The sequence below is a fragment of the Loxodonta africana genome, chromosome 2, assembly GCF_030014295.1.
Source record: "Loxodonta africana isolate mLoxAfr1 chromosome 2, mLoxAfr1.hap2, whole genome shotgun sequence".
In the NCBI taxonomy this organism is placed as follows: Eukaryota; Metazoa; Chordata; class Mammalia; order Proboscidea; family Elephantidae; genus Loxodonta; species Loxodonta africana.
In genome coordinates, this window is record NC_087343.1 from 173378080 (window position 1) to 173402777 (window position 24698).

The following is a 24698-nucleotide window of genomic DNA, read 5'->3' on the forward strand; positions in this document are numbered from 1 at the left end:
CCCCTATAGACTGTAGCGGACATGAGTTGTCCTGACCTGCCCAGCATCCATGCCCCCTTCTTAGGTAACAGAGCCTCAATTTATATTTAGAGATCGGCTCCCCCCCGCGTCACTGTATACTAATTAGGGCTCCTAGAGTCAGTCACAGTTCCCACCCTCGCCTGGTCAAATGACTGGTAGATAACAAGCCAGGACAATCAGATCACAGCCCTCTCTTCTGGGCACCTAGATTCCAAGGTGAGTGACACCCGGTGAAAGTGCCTGGAGCTGAGTCATGGCACCCAAAGGATCTATTAATTCCTGGAACCCACTCTTTCCAAACCCTAGTTAGTTCTTCAGCTTTTCCTCTTTCTCCGCTTTATTCCATAAAATATTCTGGTAAGGTACTTTTAGTGTGTAAATTGCAAAACCTACTGCAACAAAACTCTTTATATAGCACTCCCTCTGCTCACCACGGAGCCCTGGTGGTGCAGCGGTTAAGAGCTCAGCTGCTAACCAAAAGGTTGGAAGTTCAAATTCACCAGCTGCTTCTTGGAAACTCTGTGGGGGCAGCTCGACCCTGCTCTACAGGGTCGCTATGAGTTGGAGTCGACTCAATGGCAATGGGTTTGGTTTTTTGGTTTTCTGCTCATCACAGAGTCCCTGGATGGGGCAAATGGTTCCTGTGCTAGGTTGCTAATCAAAAGGTTGAAGGTTCAAATCTATCCAAAGGAACCACAGAAGAAGAGCCTAGCGATCCAATCTCAAAAAATCGGCCACTGAAAACCCTGCGAGCACAGTTCTATTCTGACACACACAGGGTCACCATGAGTTAGAACTGACAGCAACTGGTTCTGCTCACCACCTCACTTTACTTTGCAGATAAAGAACCGGAAGCTCAAGCAGTAAAAGCAATTTACTCAATGTCACACACTTACACTTTGTTTCTAAACCCACCAGTCTAAATAAACTACATGTCAGCGACAGATAATTCAGAGTTACTCCATCCAGATACCCAAGAATGCAGAAAGGAAGAACATTTGTACCATCTCATCAAGAGTTGTATGGTAGGCAGCATAACACGGTACAAACCGAGGGCCACGTGGCATCAGAAAGCCCGAGTTCCTTGTGACTTGATTTCATCATATATTTGCTCTGGGTCCTTGAACAAGTTACAGTAAAGTACCTATTCTGAGCAAATGCCTCAGCTGTGCATCTGCTAAGCCCACTCCCTCACTCCACAAATGTTTACTGAGGCCAATCATGTGCGAGGCACTGTGGCGGAGGATGGGGGTATAACGGGCCAGGTGTTCAGTGGTCGACTGCACCACCTGCGGTGAAGGTTAAAGAGGTTGTCTGTGAGAGCACTTTGCAAATAGCTGACAGACCACACTGACGCAGGTGTTACTATCCACTGCCTGGAAGGCAAGTCGTTTCACAGCCTCTTTCTTCCTTTCCTAGAACTGTGGCCACTCAGCTTGGTAACCAATTTCCAATTTCCCGCAGCAAACTGCCTACACAGCTATGCAGGGGTGTGTGTGTATGTGTGTTGAGGGCAAGGAGGAAGGGCAGTCAGGAAATAAGGATACCAATATCAGTGCCAGTTGCCATCCAGTCAGTTCTGACTCATGGCGACCCCATGCATGTCACAGTAGAACTGTGCTCACAGGGTTTTCAATGGCTGATTTTTCGGAAGTAGACTGCCAGGCCTTTCCTCCAAGGCACCTCTGATTGGACCTGAACCTCCAACCTTCTGGCCAGTAGCCTAGTGTGTTAACTGTTTGCACCACCTAGAGACTCCAGAACTAGGGATATTCAATATTGCTGATCTCCTTCCCACAGCCATATTCCAACCACCACATACCTGCGAGACCATTTTAACCTTTACATTCTTACCCAACTACCAAATCTAAGAGCTTCTGTAATAAAAGGGGCCTGACATCCCTCCGAACACCAACACTTAGGTCACCCATTTCCCTTGCATGCTGGTCTCCATCCAAAGGAATTCCTTTCCATAACTTGCCCCTCCATCCCCAGAAGGGAGGCCTTGGAAAAAGAAACCAAGTTCGATATAATGCAGCCATTATAGACCCTTGGCCCATCTGGACCCCTCTCCAGGGAGACTGATGCAAGAGGAGAAAATGTGGAAGTTGCCAGTTTTCTGAAAATTCACAACCTTGGGGGAGGAAAAAGGGGGTGGGTAGAATAGTGGGGCACATGAGAACTATGGAAAAGAGCCATAATGTACAGAAGTCATAAAGACCCCATTTCTCCCGAAACTGGCTGAGGAAAGCCTGGGCCAGTTCCACCTACTCAATGATATCATTGTTTTCAACAAAAGCTGGCTTGAGAACCCCCCCAGAGAGGCCTCATGAGGCCTCAGCTACAGAAATGGGCAGAGGTCTCCCCAGTTTCTGGGAGGTCAAGTGCTTAGAATTTTAGATAAGGAGGAAAGACGATGTAAGAGGCCCAAATTAGAGATAGCCAGGCTACGGACAGATTTTGCTTCTGCCAGGCCACCCAGGGTCATGGAAAGAGTACAATACACTACTTTACACACAGAGTGGATCCGTGGGTCCCACCATGATCCTGCAAAGTTAGTGACTGTGGATTATTACCTCTACCTAATGAGAAAACTCACGATCAAAGAAAAGAGGTCCCAAGCCTTGTACAAGGTTCCACCACAAGCTAAGGACAAACACAGGTACTGGCACCACCATCCTGCTAGTTTCTCAAGCCCATAACCCCACCTTGGCCCTTGATTTCATCCTCTTCCTCAACCCCATATTTTACCCATCTCCCAGTCTTGATGATTCCATCCTATAACTATCTCTGGAATCCATTCCCTTCTCTTCAACTCAACGGGCTGTCCCCTAAATTAGATCACCACATCTCACCCAGAGTATAATAAAGCTTTTGAATGGGTTTTATTAGTACTACTAATAAACAGGGAACATTTCAGTCAAAGTAATCCTTCTAGAATGCATTGTGAATCACTATCTAGTTTTCAAAATATCCTACATTATCTCCCCATTGCCCTTAAGATAAATGCTCAGACTCTTTAAGGAGGCCTACGAGGTTCTTCAACGACTCACCATGCCTATCTCTCCAACCTTGTCTCTCACCATTTCCTTCCTCCCACTCTATGCCCTGATCATAACGGTTATTTTTATTTTCAGATATTACTCTTGCCTTTGGGTCTTTGTTCCTGCTAGTTGAGCTGCTCGGAATCACTCCCCATTGTGTGAGCCAACTCTCCCACCCCCTCCACAACCACCTCACTCCTTTCTTCCTTCACTTTCCCCTAGAAGTTGTTCCTGACCCCCAACCCAGGGTGGGTTCTCTCCCCCATGCTCCCACAGTACCCCGAACTTCCTCCATCCTAGCTTGTCCACATTTTTCTGTAATTGTTTAATTATCCATCTCCTCCACTAAGCTCTGAGCTGATGGTTTATGGCAGATACTATATCTGTTTTGCTCGCCATTGCCCGCCAGGGAGCAGCCAGGGCCTAGCCCTGTGCCTGCCACATAGTTGCACCCTCAATTTTTGTGGAATGAATGAAGAGGAGGAAAGAAAGACCAGAAGTCAAGATTTCCCAATTAGTAGTCTGGATTCAAGCCCCGTACACAGGAGACTGTCAGAAAAGCCATGGGTCCTCTGGCCCAATACCTGCCCCTTCAGGTGAGTTTGGGCAAAACCAACAACCTGCTCCAGAGCGCCCAGAAGCCCATTCATTTAGTATTCAAAAGGTCAGCCAAAGACCTGTGTGTGTGTGTCACTTGAGTTCTAAACAGAGAAGGAGTTTTACTTTTTTAAAATCAGAAAGTGTCTGGTGAAATGTAAAACTGGTTTTGTTCTCAAGTCAAAACCCGCCCAGAGGCCCCAGTGTTGGGCTCCTTCTCCCATAGATTTTCCCCCAGGATAGTCATGCTCCACTGCCCAGGCACAAAGGTTGGATATGGTCAGGAACATCCTCCAAGTTCCAGGCAGCCTGGATGAAGAGCTTAATCACATCTTTAGAGTTAAGGAGAAAACGTGGTAAATGCAGGGTTCTAGCAAGTACATAAGGGAGACTTCCAGGGTTTCTCTCAAATCCAAACATATGGCCATCCACCCCCAGCATCCCATCCCCCATACCGAGCTTCTTAGGAGACCTCACCCCTCCCCGCTGAAGCTGGAAGAAACCATCTTTGCCTGGTGTTCAGTCCTTTGCAATCCATGGGTACCACCCACTCGGCTCAGCTTAAATTTCTCTTCAGTTGGGGAGCATTGAGGTGAAAGAACTTGTTCTCATCCAAGGTGCAGAAAATACTGCCTAGTCTTTCCTTAGAAGTACCTCCACCTACCTCCCCAATGGCATGGTTTTACCTGAGGCAAGAGAAGGCCCAACTGAAAGTCAACAAGAGAGAATAAAAAATTGAATTCTAAACCCCTCAAATCCTGTGGTTGCCCAGTTGTAGAAGGAAGAGCAACCCTTGCCCCACTCCCCACATACCACTCTTCTGAATTAAAATGATTTGGCTAGTTAGGAATACTGAATTCCAAAGAGATTATTAACACTGCAGCTTTCGGTTCTCCTTGATCCAGACCAAATATTTATATATTATTTTCTCAGTCTGAATTCCTTTCTCATTCTTCCATTCACCTCTCCTCCCTCCCTCATCAAAAGCCTCCCCTCATTGCACAAGCCAGAGTTCCACTTAACCCTCTTTGGGGAAGGTTTTCCTGATCTCTCTTGGAGAATTTTTTTCTTTTCTCTGTTCTTTTCACCCCTAACTCCAACATTTTACTTTCAACTCTACTGGGTAAATTTTAAATTCTGCCTTGGGTTATGCTGTTTGCATGTTTTTCTTCTTCCCCATTGACTGAGTCAGAGGGCAAGGAGATTACAGCACCTAACATAGAACTTTACACTGTATAGATAATCAATATCCACTGATACAGAACTTGTAAAATGGAGACTAGTCAGCTCTGGCTTAAAAGGCAGGAAATCCATCAACTGATGAACGGATAAATAAAATGGGGTGCATCCATACAAGGGAATACTATACAGCAAGAAAAAAGGAGGAAGTACTGATACTATACATGCTACAAGATGAATGAACCTCAAAAACATTACACTAAGTGAAAGAAGCCTGTTAGTCACAAAAGACCACACCTTGCATAGCCCCATTTATTTGAAATATCTAGAATTAAGCAAATCTATAGAAATAATTTATAGAGATATGCACTCCAGAACTATTTATAAAAATGAAAACGAACAAAGGAAACGATCTGAATGTCCATGAATATGGGGTGATTAAACTAATCACCATATCTCGATTATTGAATCTGAATGATGGGTATTGGGAGATTCATTATTTTCTTCTCTCTACTTCTGTGTGTGTTTGGTAATTTTTCATTATAAGAAAACTTAAGACTTAATTATGGCATACACATACAATGTAATATTATATACACACACTCCCCCATTGCCATCAAGTCAATTCCGATTCATAGGGACCCTACAGGACAGGGTAGAACTGCCCCATACGGTTTCCAAGGAGCAGCTGATGGATTTGAACTGCCGACCTCTTGGTCAGTAGCTGAAGCTCTTAACCACTGCACCACAAGGGTTCTAATACAACCATTAAAAATAATACAACAAATTTACATGGAAATGTATCCACAATACAGTCTTAATATACTCTACTGTATGAATGTAAAATGGTACAGCCTTTGGGGAGGCGGCTGTGGAGTGAGAGGTACAATTTGTCAAGATCTAAAAACATTTTATGTGAGCATATCCAACGTCCATACAACTCTACATCTAAGTATCAATCCTACAAAAATACTTGCAAATGTGCTTAAAGATTATGTACAAGGCTGTTACTACAGCTTTATTTGTAATAGCAAAAAAATCGGAAACCTAAATACCCATTAATAGAGAAATTAAATCAATTTTGGTTCATCCATTCAATGAACTTCTATGCCTTCAAAAAAAAAATGAAGCAGGTCTATAAATGTACTAACGTGGGAAGATATTAAAGACAAATTATAGAATAATACATAAAGTATGGTCTCCTTTATTTTAAAACTATGACTTGTATAATTTTTTCTATCATTTTACTATGAAAAATTTCAAGCTTTCCAAAAAGTTCTTTTGTAAATTTTTAAAATGTTTTGATGATTTGCATGTTATATTTCCAAGTGAAAAAACAGGTTATAAAACTGAGGATATGATATGGCTCCATTGGGGTAAATATAAAAAACAAACAACAACAAAAAACCAGTTGCCATCAAGTCAATCCCAACTCATAGTGACCTGGTGTGTGTCCAAGCAGAATAGCTCCATAGAGTTTTTAAGGCTCTGACCTTTCAGAAGTGGATCCCCAAGTCTTTCTTCAGAGGTGTCCCTGGGTGGATTCAAACTGCCAATCTTGTGGTTAGTAGTTGAGCACTTAACCATTTGTACCACCCAGGGACTTTGGGTAAATATACACGGAGTTAAAAAAAAAAAAATCTACGTAAAGTATTAAGTCCGTGGTAGACGCTCACTCACTGGATGTTGTCTTTAGGTAAATAACCTGTTGGTAAATGATTCTCAAACTCAGGAATCACCCTTGACTTCTCTAAGTCCACAGCTTCCCTTGAGCTCTGACAAGGGCCCGGTTAAGGCCAGCAGGTCAGTTGACAGCTTCCTCCCATTCATTCTAACCCGGGCTCCTGTCGAAGGGCAGCCAGGAGAAATGAGCTTGAGACAAAAGAAACCGTGTACATCCTTCCTGCTGCACAGGCAGCCTGGCCGTGGGTCCCTGGAAGGAGATAGAGCCGGAACTGGTGAACAAATCCCGGCCTCCTTAGCGGAGAGTTCAGGGCCTTGCCAGGGAGCAGCTGGGTACTGCTTTTGCAGGCACAAAAAAGAGTTACAGTTTAGCCAACTGGAACACCCTGCAAAGCTGTATCCTTGAGATACAGTTAGGTCAAACTGGGCATCGCTAGAAGTCAGAAGAGAATTTCCTCCCCAGGGCAATGGGTTTTAAGGTCAACGCTTCTTAATTACATTTGGAAACCAACTCAGGGGAATTCCCTCTTACTCCTTCTTACTTCATTCTTAAATGTTTTTCCTAGACCCGGCAAAAGTCAAATAATAGTAACTACTTATTGCATTCCCATGGTGCCCCCTGTCCTAAATCCTTTACACGCATTACATCATTGAATCCACACAACATCCTATGAGGTGGTTACTATTATTATCCCATTATGTGGATGAGGAAACTGAGATTCCCCAAGCTTAAGTGATGTGCCCAAACTCACACTGCCAGTGAGTACAAGGAGCCGGGCTCTGAATCCATGCCTCTCTGGCTTACACTACTGCATTACACCGAAATTCAAATTCTAACCAGGGACTAAGGAAGGTAGAAGGGAAGGGAGGAAGAAGGGTAGAATAATGGGGAAGTAATGTCAATGCAAGGAGCCCTGGTGGCACAGTGGTTAAGTGCTTGGCTGCTAACCGAAAGGTTAGTGGTTCAAACCCAACAGCTGCTCTGCAGGAGAAAGATGTGGCAGCCAGCTTTCGTAAAGATTACAGCCTTGGAAATCCCATGGGGCAGTTCTACTCTGTCCTATAGGATCACTATGAGTCAGATTCAATTCGATGGCAATGGATTTTTTGGTTTTAATGTCAATGCAACCCCAAGTGCCAGAATCGACAGCAACAAACAACAATGCCAACGCAGCAGATAAGACCTCTTAAAGTTTTAAAAAGCACAGACAACACTTTGACGACTAAGGTGCGCCTGACTGAGGCCATAGTCTTTTCAATTGTCTCGTATGCATGTGAAAGCTGGGTAATAAATAAGGAAGACTGAGGAGGAATTGATACATTTGAACTACGGTGTTGGTGAAGAATAATGAAATACAGTGGACTGCCAAAAGAACGACCGAATCAGTCTCAGAATACAACCAGAATGCTCCTTAGAAGCTGGCATGGAGAGGCTTCAACTTGCTTACTTTGGACACATTATCAGGAAAGACCATCAAGGTTGGAAAAGTAGAGGGTCAGTAAAAACAAGGAAAACCCTCAATGGGATGGACTGACACAAGAGTCACAACAGTGGACTCAAACATGCCAACATTCATGAAGATGGCGCAGGACTGGGGAACTTTTTGTTCTGTTATATATAAGGTCCGACGAGTTGCAGCTGACTTCACAACTACCGATAATGCCAAAGCATACTAAGCAAGGATAGGGCATTTCAGAGGCAATCCAATGCTGTAGTTAAGAACCTGGGTTTCAGAGTCAAACAGATCTAGCGTCACATCCGGGCTCTGCCCTTCCCATCTAGGTGACCTTAAGCAAGTTGCACTGTTCTGTGCCTCAGGGTCCTCATCTGCAAAATAGGGTTAATACAGGTACCTACACCACAGAGGGCTGTTGTGAAGATTAAATTAGATGAATCAAGTAAAGACCATACATGCCTGGCATACAGCAAGCCTCTTCCATGTTTTCATTATTACCATTATTATTCCCATCATTACTGATACCTCACCATCATTCCTGGAAACCCTGGTGGCATAGTGGTTAAGTGCTATGGCTGCTAACCAAGAGGTCAGTAGTTTGAATCCTCCAGGCGCTCCTTGGAAACTCTATAAGGCAGTTCTACTCTGTCCTATAGGGTCGCTATGAGTCGGAATCAACTGGACAGCAGTGGGTTTGGGGTTTTTTTGGACCATCATTCCTAGTGATCCTCAGCCAGAAGCTACCTGAGGGCAGAGTAGACATCAGAGTACATGACACGGAACTTAGGAAACATTCGCAAGCAATAATTATGCAGACTATTTCTCAATATGTTGTTCTCTTGTCACTCTAACACTGCAGGAAGCCACAGGGACCACGTGTAATGCCTTGCTTCACCAAAACACTTGAGATAACATTTGTTCTTGACTTTGCACCTATTTACCGTATGTCTGACACGGTGCTAGGCACTTTGTTATCTCTAAACCTCATTAGCCTTGCAGGTTAGTTTCCTGTAGATACTGAAACCATACACTTGCGGGCTTAAAGCAACGAAAAGTTACTCAGTTCAGGAGACTGAAGTCCGAAATCCGTATCACTGGGACAAAACCAAGGTGTCAGCAGGATTCCCCCCTGAGACTCCAGGGGAAACTCCATTCCTTGCCCCCTCCAGATAATGGTGGCACTGGCAATCCTTGGCTTGTGGCCCCCTCACTCTAATCTCCGCCTCTGTGGTCACATTGCCTTCTCCTGTTGTCAAATCTCCCTCTGCCTCTCTCTTATAAGGACACTTATGATTGTTTTTAGGGCCCACCCAGATAAACTAAGATAATTTCACCATCTCAAAATCCTTAATTTAGTCACATCTGCAAAGATCCTTTTTTTTGCCATAAGGTAACATTCACAGGTTCCAGGATGTGGATATCCTTTGCAAGGCCATTTTTCAGCCTACCACATCCTGCAATGAGGGTATCGATGTCTCTACTTTCTATGCAGGAGGTAGAATATAGTAAGAGGTAGTAAGAACTTAACTCCTAGTTCTGCCTGACCTTGGGTTAGTTGCTTAAACTCTTCAAGCTTGAGTTTCCTCATTCATAAAAGGTGGACAATAATAACAATTTCCAAATGGTGCCCTGAGGATTAGGTAAAAATGAGCGAAGCACCTCTGCAAAGAGACTGGCTCACTAAGGAGCCTGTTATTATGAATACCGAAACCAAAAACCCAGTGCCGTCGAGTCAATTCCAACTCACAGCGACCCTATAGCACAGAATAGAACTGCCCCATAGAGTTTCCAAGGAGCGCTTGGCAGATTTGAACTGCCGACCCTTTGCTTAGCAGCCACAGCACTTAACCACTAAGCCACCAGCGTTTCCTCATATAGGGTTGGAAATTAAACTCAGAGGGGCTACCTAACCAGCAAGTGCCAGAGTCTAGAATTGAGTCTGGGTCTCTCTGGCACTAAGACCTGAGCCCATTCCACTCTATAGATGATGGTGTTTTTCACTTGTGTGCTCACTGCCTTCAGAATCAACATGCTTGGGTTATTTCAATTCCTAAAGCTCCCTATGGTGGAGTGGTGAAGAGCTACCACTGCTAACCAAAAGGTCGGCAGTTTGAATCTACCAGGTGCTCCTTGGAAACCCTGTGGGGCAGCTCTACTCTGTCTTAGAGGGTTGCTATGAGTTGGAATCAACTTGACGGCAATGGGTTTGCTTTTTTTTGGTAATGCTCCCTAATCCTCACTTTGGACAATCATAGCTGCAGCCCTCAGATCACCATTCTGATTACTGAGATTAAGCTTAAGCAATGGCCCTAAGAAAGCAATATCATGTTTGCAATGATTCAGAAATAACAGAGACAGTGCTTACACAGGGATGATACTGGGAACGTGGTCTGTAAGAGATCACATCAGATTGACTAGCAACCGATTTGGAGTCCCTGGGTGACACAAATGACTAAGTGCTTGATTACTAGCCCAAAAGTTGGTGGTCCAAACTCACCCGGAAGTCCCTCGGAAGACAGACATGGTGATCTGCTTCTGAGAGGTCACAGCCTTGAAAACCCTGTGGAGCAGTTCTACTCTGCACACTTGAGGTCGCCATGAGTCTGAATGACTCAATGGCAATTAACAACAGCAACGTATTTGGTCTGCAGCTCCAGGGGTTCTGGACAAAATGGGATTGCAAATGAAATCAATCTCAAGACTACAAAGCAACTGAAAACGACATATCAAACAGGATCTCCAGGTCTCTCAGGGGCAAAGTGCCCAGCATGGTGCCTGGTATTCGCTTAGGCAGTCACTGCCTTCAAAGTCAATGCAGCAGGGTTAATTCAATTCCTGAAGCTTCGAAAAAAAAATGTTTGAAGAAAATTTCAGTCACCCACAGGCAGCTCTCATCAAATTCTGGGGTCCCCACCCATCAATCCAGCCGCTTCCTCGGCACCAGTCTCCTTGGGTTATACGATCTTAGCTGCAGGGAGTGGGGAGTCCAGTTGCATGCATAGTTTGGCATAACATTTTGAGTACTTTAGATCTGCCAAATACCTGGTTAAAGAATGATATTCTTTAATTTCTTAAGCTGTGTGTATTTTAAGTGAAATGTAATCCATATGTCTGTGACTCACTTAGATACAACTCAGTGAAGCATGGTTTACAAAGAGCACTAGGATACTTTCTAAGCCTTTCTAAGCTGCTCTTTGATCCAAGAAATTGAATTATGGCAGCAACAACTGGAAGCTCCTGACAACAGAGATCAAAGGGAGCTGTCCTCTATCCCAGGTAAGATGTTAAAGTCTACTCCTGACCCAGGAAGAGGCTGGGGGTGTGGGGGGGCAGGGGGAGGGAGGGAGCAAGGGGATTGGGGTGAGTTCCATGGCCTGAGTGGTATTCAGAGTTTTGCTCCAGACCAGTTACATATTTCCACCAGATCTTGGAAGAGATGGTCAGGAATGAGAAGTCGCAACTAATCCATCCAGTCCATTGCTGAAAAACTCCTTTCCTGCCCACCAATTCTTACCTTCTTTGTTCTTCCAATATTATGCGGTCCAAATACGGTTGACGGAGGGAAAAGTGGGAAATTAGAGGGCTAGATGGTTCCATTAGCAATGAATCTCCATAAACATTCCAGGTGGTAGCTTAATTTCTAGTCCCCTTCTCTATGGTGGAGTCCCTGGGTGGTGCAAACAGTTAATGTGCTCAGCTGCTAACCAAAGGACTGAAGGTTCGAGTCCATCCAGAGGATCTTAGGAAGAAAGGCCTGAGATCTACTGCCGAATAATCAGCCACTGAAAACCCTGTGGAGCACAGTTCTACTCTATATGAAGAGAGATTAAAGTCAGAAATAATGATACAACAATAAGTAAACCTCTAAATGTCCAAATTCTTCCTTGACAATTACTGTTCCCCAGAAGTTCCTGAAATAAATATAGTATACACAAAAGAAAACAAATATCCATTCTTATCAGTTAGACTTTCACAAACAAGATCTCTCTTTAGCTAACTAGGCTGGAGCACAATGAATGGGGTAGAGACCAAAGGGCCCCTCTCCGTTTCCCAGGTCAAAACCTAAATCTTATCATTTGGACTCAAGAAAGGACAGGATACTGAAGAGATGAGAGCACCAGAGATGCTTAAGAGACCAGCAGAGGGAAGCATAAGGCCAAAGGTCCTCTGGGCAAAGTGCCCCTTAAGCTCCTCATCTGCTTTTGAAGGTGACCTTTCAATAAGCAGTGATCCTATTCTCTAGTGTGTAGCCTAGTAAGCATCCTGGAAGCTGGTTCATCAGTTCAGGTTGCTTTCTTCATGGGAAAGAATGAAGAAGGGAAAGGAGAGAGAGCCAGGGCTCAGAGACGGTCATGTCCCTGGATGTCTACAGTTAAGGAAGATTCCATTTGATCTCAGCAAACAGGTTTTCTCATATATGATTCATGGGCTAAAAAGGCAGTCCTAAAAGCACAGGGCAAATTACATGGGGGAAAAAATACTGTAGATTTATGCCTCAAATTTGTGGACTGTGGAAATAGCAGCCTATAATTTCTTCCCTATAATCTCCCCTCTTGTGTTTTATGGCCTGGAACTGACTCAAGGGAACCTAACAATGGGAATTCCAGAACTCTTAATTGTGCTCGTGCGGAAACTGTACATAAACCAAGAGACAGTTGTTAAAACAGAACAACAGGATACTGCATAGTTTAAAATCAGGAAAGGTGTGTGTCAGGGTTGTATCCTTTCACCATACTTATTCAATCTATATGCTGAGCAAATAATCCAAGAAGCTGCACTATATGAAGAAGAACTCAGCATCAGGTTTGGAGAAGACTCAGTAACAACCTGCGATATGAACAAGACATAACCTTGCTCACTGAAAGTGAAGAGGACTTGAAGCACTTACTGATGAAAATCAAAGACTACAGCCTTCAGGATGGATTACACATAAACATAAAGGAAACAAAAATCCTCACAACTGGACCAATAAACAACATCATGATAAACGGAGAAAACTTTGAAGTTGTCAAGCACAAGGATTTCATCTTACTTGGATCCACAATCAACGCCCATGGAAGCAGCAGTCAAGAAATCAAATGACTGGGAACATCTAGCTCAACTGACATAATGTAGTTTATAAAGAAAATGTTCTACATTTTACTTTGGTGAGTGGCGTCTGGGGTCTTAAAAGTTTGTGAGTGGCCATCTAAGATACTCGCTCCACTGGTCTTACCCTGTCTACAGCAAGGGAGAACGTAGAAAACCAAAGACACAAGGGAAACATTAGTCTAAATGACTAATGGACCACAAGTACTACAGCCTCCACCAGACTGAGTCCAGCACAACAAGATGGTGCCCGGATACTAGCACCAACTGCTCTGACAGGGATCACAATAAAGGGTCCCACATAGAGCTGGAGAAAAATATAGAACAAAATTCTAACTTACCAAAAAAAAAAAAACAAAGACCACACTTGCTGGTCTGACAGACCAGAGAAACCCCAAGAGTATGTCCCCCCAGACACCCTTTTAGCTCAGTAACGAAGTCACTCCTAAGGTTCACCCTTTGCCAAAGATTAGACAGGCCCATAAAACAAAAGGAGACTAAATGGGCACACCAGCCCAGGGGCAAGGATGAGAAGGCAGGAGTGGACAGGAAAGGAAAGCTGGTAATAGGTCGAGAAGGGGAGAGTGTTGACAGGTCGTGGGGTTGGTAACCAATGTCACAAAACAATACGTGTACTAATTGTTTAATGAGAAGCTAATTTGTTATGTATTTCATCTAAAGCATTAAAAAAAGGGGGGGGGAATCAAACAATGTATTGCATTGGGCAAATCTGCAAAAGACCTCTTTAAAGTGTTAAGAAACAAAGATGTCACCTTGAGGACTAACACGCACCTGACCCAAGCCATGGTACTTTCGGTCACCTAATAAGCATGCGAAAGCTGGACAATAAATAAGGAAGACTGAAGAAGAATCGATGCATTTGAATTATGGTGTTGGTGAGGAATACTTAGTACACCATGAACTGCCAGAAAAATGAACACATCTGTCTTGGAAGAAGTATAGCCAGAATGTGCCTTAGAAACGAGGATGGCAAGACTTCACCTCATGTACCATGGACATGTTATCAGGAGGGACCAGTCCCTGGAGAGGGACATCATGCCTGATAAAGCAGAGGTTCAGCAAAAAAGAAGACCCTCAACAAACTGGATTGACACAGTGGCTGAGACAGTGAGCTCAAACATGGCAACAACTGTGAGGATGGTGCAGGATCAGGCATTGTTTCTGTTGTATATAGGGTCGCTATGGGTCAGAACCGACTTGACAGCACCTAACAACAACAACGTGTATTTTATATATTTTGTTCTTGTTGGGTACCATCGAGTCATTTTCAACTCGGAGCGATCCCATGTGACAGAGTAGAACTGCCCTATAGGCTTTTCTTGACTCTAATCTTTACGGGAGCAGATTACCAGGTCTTTCTCCCGAGGAGCCACTGGGCGGGCTCAAACCTCCAATCTTTTGGATAGCAGCCAAGCACTTAACCATTTGTGCCACCAGAGCTCCTTTTATGTACCTGTGTATATATACATACACACACATGCATACATACATGTATATAATATAATATATACTTTATTAGAGCAGACATACATTTGAGTAAAAAAGGAAGTTGTAGAATAATAACCAAAAACCCATTGCCATCAAGTAGATTCTGACTCAAAGCAACCCTACAGGACACAGTCGAACTGCTCCATAGGGTTTCCGAGGCTGTAGTCTTTATGAGAGCAGATCAACAGGTCTTTTTTCCTGCAAAGCAACTGGGGGGTTTGAACCGCTAACCTTTTGCTTAGTAGCCAAGCACTTAACCCTTGCACTACCAGAACTCCTTTATGGGACAATATGTATACTATAATCTCATTTCTGCTCCCCTCCCCCCAAAAAATAAAAGCTTGTAGGTGGGCTTCTAGGTGACTATGTCTGTGACTATGTATATGTATATTTTCACATGTATAGAAGAAGTCCAGGGTATGACCACCAAAGCGTTAACGGTGGATTTTCCTTGGAGCTGGGAGACTTTCATTCATTTACTTATTGTGCTTCGGCATTGTTACACGTTAGACAATGAGCATGCATTGCTTTTGCAATTAAAACACAATGAGTGAAAAATAACAATAGCTGACATCTACTGAGAATGATACAAGCCAGGCACTGTGCTAGGCCCTTACATGCACTGTCTCATTGCATCCTACCAGTGACCATCAGTGTAGCCCAGACAAGGAAACTGACACTCGAAGAAGACACACAGCTAGTAAATGGCTGAGCCAGGATCTGACCCCCGGACTACCCGACATAAAAGCCATTGCTCAGAGCATCACCCTATTATGTCACTCAATAGTGACCTATGTGTCTCAAGAGAATGTTGTCCACTCATCACAAGTTGCTTTACAGCAAAAAAAAGGCTGCGGGTGCCCATGCTATGCAAGCAAGACACCTTAGTATGTATTCTGCCAGAGGAGCTGAAGCTCAGTTTGCTGCATGTCCCTTTCCTGGCCCATCCCCCATGCTTCTCTGTCCTCACCATTCTTGGCAATCTCTCCATGTGTGAATTCCATTAAAGGCCTGCTTGCTCCTATTCTGGGCCGTGCATTAGCACATGGACTCTGATTTGATGGGGAGAAGGCCAGACACCTCAGGATGATGAAAGAGAAATTAGAGTTGCCCTCTCCCTCCCCTCAGAGTCCCAGAAGCCCTCGCCCACAGCTCTTGGGAGGCCCTGAGAATCTGATGGGAAGCAGAAAACTTCAGAATCTATTAGGACCTTTGAACCTGGCTGTTTCCTCTCCTTGGAATTGTCATCTCCCAGCAGCCCCCATGGTTCACTTCAGGTCTGGACTCAAAAATCAACTCACCAAGGACTTTCTGATCAGCCACCTTTCAAAAATAGCACCTCCTCTCTCCGCCCCCACCCGCCCTCTAGCACTCCTTTTTTTCTCCACAGCCTTTGTCATCTGACAGACCATATTCTCTTGTTTGTTTACCATCTGTCTCCCCACCCTAGACTGGAAGCTCCATAAAGGCAGAGAGATGTTTTATTGACAGCTCTATCCCCAGTACCTACAGTGGTGGCTGGAAGCTGTAGATACAGAGTAGACGAAAAAACTGAACGAATCAATTCCAGAGAAAAGAGCCAAAGCCTGAGAAATCACTTAGCACTGGGCCTAGTTTCCGCCCCACCCCCAAGTATCATGGGATTATAAAAACTTGAACACAGCGATCTGAAAACTCAGAAAAGCATCTCCCCTCCCCTAAGCTGTTTGGAATCCCGACTCGACTCACAGGCACCATGAATGAGAAGGCTTTGGGAAATAAACACACTGGGAAGTCGTGTGTAGTTGGAGTTCCGCTTGCTAACACATGTTCAAAAACAAAAAGCCCAGTCTGGATGAAAATAGCTGGAAGCTGTCCCCCAGGGATACCTGGTGAGGTCATATTGCTTGGCTCTGCTGCTTCCATTTTTATCAAGTCTCCTGCTTTCTGACAGCTCAGGGAGGCCAGAAATCACTTGCGGCCCCACGCTGTTCACTGGCTCAGAGCAGCAGGCAGTAGAACCACGTACGTCCATGGACGCTCACAGCAATGAACAACAGAACCACAACCACGGACGCTCAGAGCAGTGGACAATAGAACCACATCCATGGACGCTCAGAGCAGTGAACTACAGAACCACATGCATGGACGCTCAGAGCGGTGAACTACAGAGCCATACCCATGGACACTCAGAGCAGCAGGCTGCAGAACCACATCCTCCGATGCTCAGAGCACTGGACAATAGAACCACATCCACCGATGCTCAGGGCAGCAGGCAGTAGAACCACATCCACAGATGCTCAGAGTAACGAACAGGCAGGAGAACCACATCCACGGGCTCTCCTCTAGAAACTCCACGAGGGGCCATAAAAATCACAACAGTGGTCAATCACTCACTGTGTGCTCTCTAAGCACTTTGTGCACATTACAACCCTCACAACCACCCTCAAGAGGCTGGCGTTACTACCCTTGCTTTCTAGGCAAGGACAATGGAATACGAAGAGATTTAGCAATCTGCTCAAGGTCACACAGCTAGTATGTCGAGCTTGGATCTCTGTGACTCCAGGCCCAGGCCAGGAACACAAATGATGCTAGTTCCACCTCTCTCATAGGCTCCCTGTGTGACCTTAAATCAGTTGCTGTCCAGCCCATTCCAACTCACAGTGACCCCATGTGTGTCAGAGTAGAACTGTGCTCCATAGTGTTTTCAATGGCTGATTTTTCAAAGCAGATCAACAAGCCTTTCTTCCAAAGCACCTCTGGGTGGACCCAAAACTCCAACCTTTCAGTTAGCAGTTGAGTGCACTAACCATTTTCACTGCAGAGGGACTCTGTGACCTTAGACAAATCCCTAGCCCTCTCTGAGTCAAAGTGTCTGCATCTCCATATGAGGGATGCATCCAATGTTTCCTAAGGTGTCTTCATGCTCTAACTTCTCACAACCTCTTACAACGGTTCCAAAGCAGGAGGGAAGGATGGGAATTCAAGTCCTGGGAACCCTGCTTGGCCAGCCCAGTTCCTACAGGATTTGCCCACGATATCAACACTATCACCTGGGCTACCCAAGGAAGCTAGAGGGTCATTTGCTCCACATGGGGCAGAACAGGACAGATTAGACTCCTGTGGCCATAAGGAACACTTAGGCTAGAGCTAGAGGGCTGGAGCCAGGAGACACTGAAGGAGGCCCTGAGAAACTGTCAAGAACAGACCCTTGAGGACCAAAGGAAGGCAGCCCCAGGAGAAATCCTGTGCAAGGAGAGCCTATACTACCTGGGGACAAAGCTCGCCAGGCCTGTTTCAGGGAAGTGGGAGAAAAGGAATACATTCCTAGGCTGGCTTTACTCTCAGGAGGAGCGTAGCAAAGAGGATTGTGGTTCCCATCGTTCTGGCAGTCACATACTGGGGCAGAGGAAAGACGGAGATGAAACCCATCACGGTACGTGCTTCTTGAGTCGCCCTCTTACCAGGCTTTAGACACCACTCAACCGCCTTTGCAAATGTCTGAAAAGCCCAAATTTGGAGTAATTTACATTCTCCCTTTCCACCCCAGGCGAGCAGCCACTCTTATCCTTCTGGATATGGAAAGGTCCATATCCATCCCTTTCTTGGCAGTGATACATTCGATTACTCATCTGCCTCCAGGGGATCTGGAGGCTGCCAAGAGGAGATGGGCAGCTCTCCAAGCCACACAGCCTTATCTGTGACGTCCGTGTGGCCAAATGAAAGTGGGACCATTGGTGGGAAATACCAAAAGGCTTCAGAGCCCCCCGCCAGCCCTCACCGGCCAAGGAAGGGGAGCTCTTCAGTGGCCATAGACTGGGAATGGCTGCAGAAGAGGCAACCGATGCAGCCATGCATGATGTCTACACACCTGCTCGATAACATGAATCAAGGTACAACGGTGCCTGACGGCAAATCAATGTGGAAATATCTCTGAGCTGGGCTGCCACCCAAGATGAATGAGGTTAGGAAGACGGAAGAACCAGGCCTGGCAAGTCAGGAGGCTCCTGCTGATGCCGTTAGTGACAGATTCTCCAATTTAGCTGACCCAGGACAGACGGAGCCGCCAGGGTCTGAGGCTCCAAATGCCAGCACACTCTGCCTGGTCTCTGTCCTCTCCGCTGTGTGCCCCTAATCTCCTTCATTTCCTGCTGTGTGCTGGGTCGGAGCTAGTAAGAGAGCAGTCAAAGTCCCCCATCCCTCCCTTAATTTCACACCTACACAGGTACACAGCCCTGTGTGCCTGCAAGGAGCTCTCAGAAGCCTTGGAAATACAGCCTAAGGAAACTTGTTAATGTTCAACAGTATTTCATAGCGAGCCAAGAGATTGTGTTTTTGCAAGATGCTCCCCACAAAAACCCAAGGAATTGCACGCTGGGGGTCACTTCGCTCGCTAACCACTTCCTTCCAAAACAACGACACCTGCGTCCGGCATTTGACCCGAGGCCAGAGAAGTTAATTGTTTTGTTTTAGACAAAGAAGGAGTCAACTTACTCATTCTTCTCCAGGTCCAGAATCAATTCTCTCCCCTCTGCCATGACCCTCAGCTCAGCTTTTGGTGGATGCTGGAAGTAACAACAAAAGAATGTCAGTTCCTATAAGGCGGGGCCAAGGTTCCCAGGAGTCAGCACAGGTCCTGACACAGTGCTCTGACATTGGTCCACAGGAAACGGATGAGCGGACGAGAAAGGGTCAATTCCATTTCCAGCTCAAACATGAAATGACCTCAATCCCAGGTAGCCAAATCCCCTCTCCCATCTGCCCTCTCCTGAAAGACAAAGAAACCCCAAGATGAAATATGGTGTGAGTGTGTGTTTGCAAGTCTGGGAAAGGGAAACATTTAAAAACATGTTCTCAGAGAACATGAGAGAGTCAGAAAGATCTGAATTCAAGTCCTGGCTCTGACACTTGTTGCTGTATGAACTTGGACAAGTTAATAAACCTCCCCTACATCTCAGTTTCCTCATTCATAAAATAGAAATAAGAATATTAGTCAACCTGATGGGGATCTTATGATACTTAAGTGGATAATGCATGCAAAGGATTTATCTCCATGCCCGGTACACAGGAAGCCTTCAATACATGTTAGCTATCATCTTATAAAATACCAAGCCAAACCCGTTGTCATCAAGTCGATTCCAACTCACAGCAACCCTATAGGACAGAGTAGAACTGCTCCATAGGGTTTCCAAGGAGCACCTGGTAGATATGAACTACCTACCTTTATGGTTTGCAGCCAAACTCTTAATCACGAAGCCACCAGGCACACCTATTCATAGTGGGTTTATTTTATTCTTCAGTTTGAATACCCCCAATCATCTCAGAGTAAGCAACTAAAAACATCTCAGATTAAGAGTTCATATGATCCATTTTACATATAAGAGAAGCTTTACTGATGGCTAAACTTGGTACACACTCAGAAGAGATCATTAAAGAAATCACACAAAAGGTTGCCAATAAACATTAAAAGCATGTTTAACATCACTGGTAACCAACCTCTGCCTCCCCAATTTTTTTTTAAAGATACCTGTGGAAAAAAAAAAATCAAAATGACAAAGCTTTTTTAAAACCATAAATCCTAACATAGTGGAGCATCACATAAAAAGCATGCTCCCATACATTACCAGGGAGAATTTAAATTGATACAAACTCTTGGGAAAATAATTAAACAGTATGACCAAAAGTTTTAAAATATTCATACCCTTTGACCCAGTGGTAGGTATAAGACTGAAGGAAAGAAGCAGACGCTCAGGCAGTGGTTTGTACACAAGGACTCTCATTATTTATAATGAGGAAAACTTGGGAACAATCTAAGTGTCCAAAAACAGGAGAATGTTTAAATCAATAATGATCTAGTCATATGACACAACTTTAGATAGCCATTAAAAATGGTGACTTTAAATAACTTTTAAATTATTGAGAAAGTGTACTTAAAGCAGTCTCAAAATACAACACTGTGTATTTTATATAAGTATCCTATGTTATCATAGTCATCTCTAGGCAGTGGGATCATGAGTTAATTTTATTTTCTTTTGTGTATCTTTCCACATTTTTCTAATTGTGTATATATTTTAAGAAATGGGCTTTTTATCTATTTTTACCTGTTTATTCCAGAAAATTCCAAACAAATGAAAAAAGCAAGTCTCAAAATAAACTTCAATGCTTCAACAACGTTAACTTAGGGCTGTTGAACAAAAGGAAAAAATTCAAGACTGCTGCTACCCCTACAAACATATTAAAAACAGGTTAGATTCTTTGGGGTGTTTTAACTATGAGCTTTCTGACTTGAGACCAAGCAACTAATAAACACTTTAAGTACCTTTCATTCACAAAAGCCCTTGCTATCGAGAACTGCCCCATTTAAGGTTGACCTCAAAACTTAGTTTTGGCGTGTCTGAAAAAGCGGGTCACCTGCTTTGCTACCTTTGGTTGGGGCCTGCCTCTTCCAAACACATCCCCCTTCTTCCTTGGTGCAAACTCCACTTCCTATTTGGGTTCTGGGCATTGTCGAGATCCCCCTTCTCCCTTGCTGCAAACCCCACTTCCTATTTGGGTTCTGGGCATTGTCGAGAATTTCAAGCCACCAAGGGCCCTGCTAAGATCTGACTGCCCTGACCACGGTTCTTGGGCAACGCTAGCCCTGCCATTGCCTAACTAATCCTGTTACCTCATCTTAAGAAGGGACATTTCAAACCCAGGGGGGAGAGGCAGGCGTCAAGGGAAGATGCACGCCCAATAACTTTCACTAAGGCTTCCCTGTTTCCGATGGCCTGATTGAGCTCTGCTGACACCTGTTCTGGCTACTGGTTCTCTGCCACTTCACTATGGGGAGTTCAGGAGCAAGCACTCTGCCCAATCATATTAAGCATGAGGGGCACAGCCCCAAGTGGACATCTGAGAAAGACTACACAGCAACAGAGCTGTAGCAATTCCCTCATCCAAGAGGCAGGCAGCCATGCGACAGTCCACACAGAAAAAGAGCACTGACATAAATCAAAGCACAGTCAACTCTCCCACAAAGAGACACAGCTGCAACACGAGTACTAATATTTATTTTTAAGTGCGTCATTAAAAACATATCTCTTAGTAGCCATCTAAGATGCATCAGTTGGTCTCAACCCACCTGGAGCAAAGGAAAATGAAGAATACCAAAGATACAAGGTAATTATGAGCCCAAGAGACAGAAAGGACCACATAAACCAGAGACTCCATCAGCCTGAGACTAGAAGAACTAGATGGTGCCCAGCTATAACTGATGACTGCCCTGACAGGGAACACAACAGAGAACCCCTGAGGGAGCAGGAGAGCAGTGCCATGCAGACCTCACATTCTTGTAAAAAGACCAGACTTAATGGTCTGACTGAGACTAGAAGGACCCCTGAGGTCATGGTCCCCAGACCTTCTGCTAGCCCAAGACAGCAATCATTCCCATAGCCAACTCTTCAGACAGGGATTGGACTGGACTATGGGATATAAAATGATACTGGTGAAGACTGAGCTTCTTGGATCAAGTAGACACATAAGACTATGTGGGCAGCTCCTGTCTGGAGGAGAGATGAGAGGGCAGAGGGGTCCAGAAGCTGACGGAATAAACTCGAAAATGGAGAGTGGAGGGAAGGAGTGTGCTGTCTTATTGGAGGGGGGGCAATTAAGAATACATAGCAAGGTGTATATAAATTTTTGTATGAGAGACGGACTTGATTTGTAAACTTTCACTTAAAGCATAATAAAAATTAATAAAAAAATATATCTCTTTGATCTGGAAGGTGCTCAGACACTGATATTTAAAATATGCTGTTCCTTGTTTCCAGGGGACATTTCAAACAAAACAATGAAATAGCATTTTAAAGATCTGTGTAGCCTCCCCGCCCAGCTCTACTGACAAGCTTCTCTTTTGCAACACCACTCCAAGCTAGGAAGGGGCAGCATCACCTCTCCTAGGAAATGCAGGAAGCTGATCCACTGGCTAGACTTCGCCTAGGGAAGTGCTGGAGCCCTGGGTGTTGGAGTATGTGGGTGGGCACTAACCAAAAGGTTGGAGGTTCAAGTCCAACCGTAGGCACCTCAAAAGAAAGGACTGGCAATCTACTTCCAAAAAATTAGCTATTGAAAACTCTATGGAGCACAGTTCTACTCTGACACACATGGGGTTGCCATGAGTCAAAATCGACTCCATGGCAACTGGATGGTTGTTTGGTAGGGAAGGGTTAAAAATCCTTTCTCTTTAGGGCTAATGAAATAGCTCTTCAGCTCCCTAAAAAAAAAAAAAAACTAGGGGACTGGAAAGCTGTCCAATACATCTGCATTCCCCTTATGATCTAGGACAATATTTAGTATACAGTGTGTGTTCAATTAATACTTGGTAAATGAATGAATGAATTACATAAATGAGGGTAAAACCCTTGAGAGAGACCCAGATTCTACTTGCACTCTCTCTCTGACATTCATTCATTTGTTCATTCAAAAAATATTTACGATGCCAGGCACCGTGTTGATTATTCCACAGAATACAATAACCCAGACAATGGATGAGAACAAAGACAGGATCTGGGTCCACATTATTTCTCAGGCCCTTCCTGAGGATGCCCACATCTGGAAGGAACAAAAAGGTCTCTATAAAAAGTATCGGATCCATTGCTTGGGCAATAATGGATAGGTTGGAATACCCAAGATCTCTAATTTTTTAAAAAATAGTCTGCTCTAAGAAGGCCATCCATTCATTGTCTAGACTTTTTCTGAATCTATTTTCAGCCTGTCCTACTTTTTGGTGAAATGAGTTCCACGCATTTAATGTCTTCTGGACAAAATGTTTACTTTTATTTGTCCTAAAACTTTCACCATGCTCCCTTAGTAAATCCAAGTTGAAGCCTTTTTGGACATGTCTGTATGACTCTAGCTATAGCCTCAAGACTTCTGGGCATTTCTCCTTCTCTCCATTTACTTTCCAGACTCAAGATCTACAATGTCTGAAGTCTGTCCTGACACAGCTCTCCTCTCTCCTACTGTAAACTTGCTCCTATGTGTTGCCCAATAAATCACAGACCTTTTGTCACTGAAGAGATCTTAGAAACCACCATCCACTTCAGATCTTACTCTTTACTCCCTGTAAGCCCTGTTTTATAAATGAGGAAACCAAAGTTCAAAAAGGGAAAGGTCACAGAGCTGGTTACCGGCACATAAAAATCACATCTTATAGTTCCTCTTCAGCTCTTTCATGTATAGAAACCAGGACCACCAAGAATATTCTAGATGCACAGGTCCACTCTGTAAGACCAGGGCAATGTTTTCTGTCTTGTTCCCAATCCCCGTGATAAAACTGGTGCATTTCCCTGGTATCCTGGCCCATTGGCCTATTGAACTTTAAGACACATTTCCCAGTACTCAATTCCCTACCCTGCCTCCTACAAATTTTTTTTTAATTGTTTGGATTATCATTGTTCTAAGTGCATTATCCCATCAATAAAATGAAGCCTGCATTACGTAGTGGGAAAATAACAATTACAATATTCAATCAATCCCAGCTAACAGTAGGTGATTTTGTGACACCAGCATATTTGCATTTAGCTCATGTAAGCACTGATGTGAATTTTTAGTTCCTCAGCTCACAGCACTTGGAAATACCCTAGAATTTTGTCACACAAGGAAGGAAAATCCTGTCTGAGACTTCCAAAATTGACAGAGAAGCTGGAGGAGGCCAAAAACACACTTTCTGGGATGACTGGGCCTCCAGGAAAGGTGAGCAGGTGACCTCAAGCCTCGGAGAATCAAGGCATCAACTCCCGCCTCCCAAATAGCTGAAAATGAGAGCTTCTGAGTCTTACCTCTTCTCTCATGAGGCTTTCTGCAGTCTTCCACTGAGGTATTATCAGTTCATGCTGTAGTGGGAGGCTGCCTTCCTCACTTCCTCCTGCCAATACAAGAGGCACAGCATTGGAATCCCAGACCTTCACACGCTAACTAAACCGCACACGCACTTTCTGTGACAACCACCGCCAAGTGGGCAGGACCCCATATTGGGTCTTTAGAAGACCTGCTGCATTCCAGGACAGACTCTGAGTGGCTCGTTGCACCTACTATGGGCCAAGGACTCTTCTAGGTGTTAATGATACAGTGACAAACAGGGCAAACAAGATCTTTGCCC

General features: G+C 44.5%; 1 protein-coding gene across 3 annotated transcripts in view; it reads right to left on the reverse strand.

The window, feature by feature from the left end:
- The window catches only part of ADAM19 (ADAM metallopeptidase domain 19), a 112877-nt gene that overhangs the window by 76391 nt on the left and 11788 nt on the right, over positions 1 to 24698 (reverse strand). For all 3 annotated transcript variants that reach the window (XM_064278863.1, XM_064278858.1, XM_064278853.1), the window contains exons 2-3: positions 24379 to 24464; positions 19052 to 19122 (exon numbers count right to left, since the gene is read on the reverse strand). In XM_064278863.1, coding sequence (XP_064134933.1) covers positions 19052 to 19122; positions 24379 to 24390 — 83 coding nt within the window. In that variant the 5' untranslated portion in view covers positions 24391 to 24464. The remainder of the gene's footprint in view (positions 1 to 19051; positions 19123 to 24378; positions 24465 to 24698) is intronic.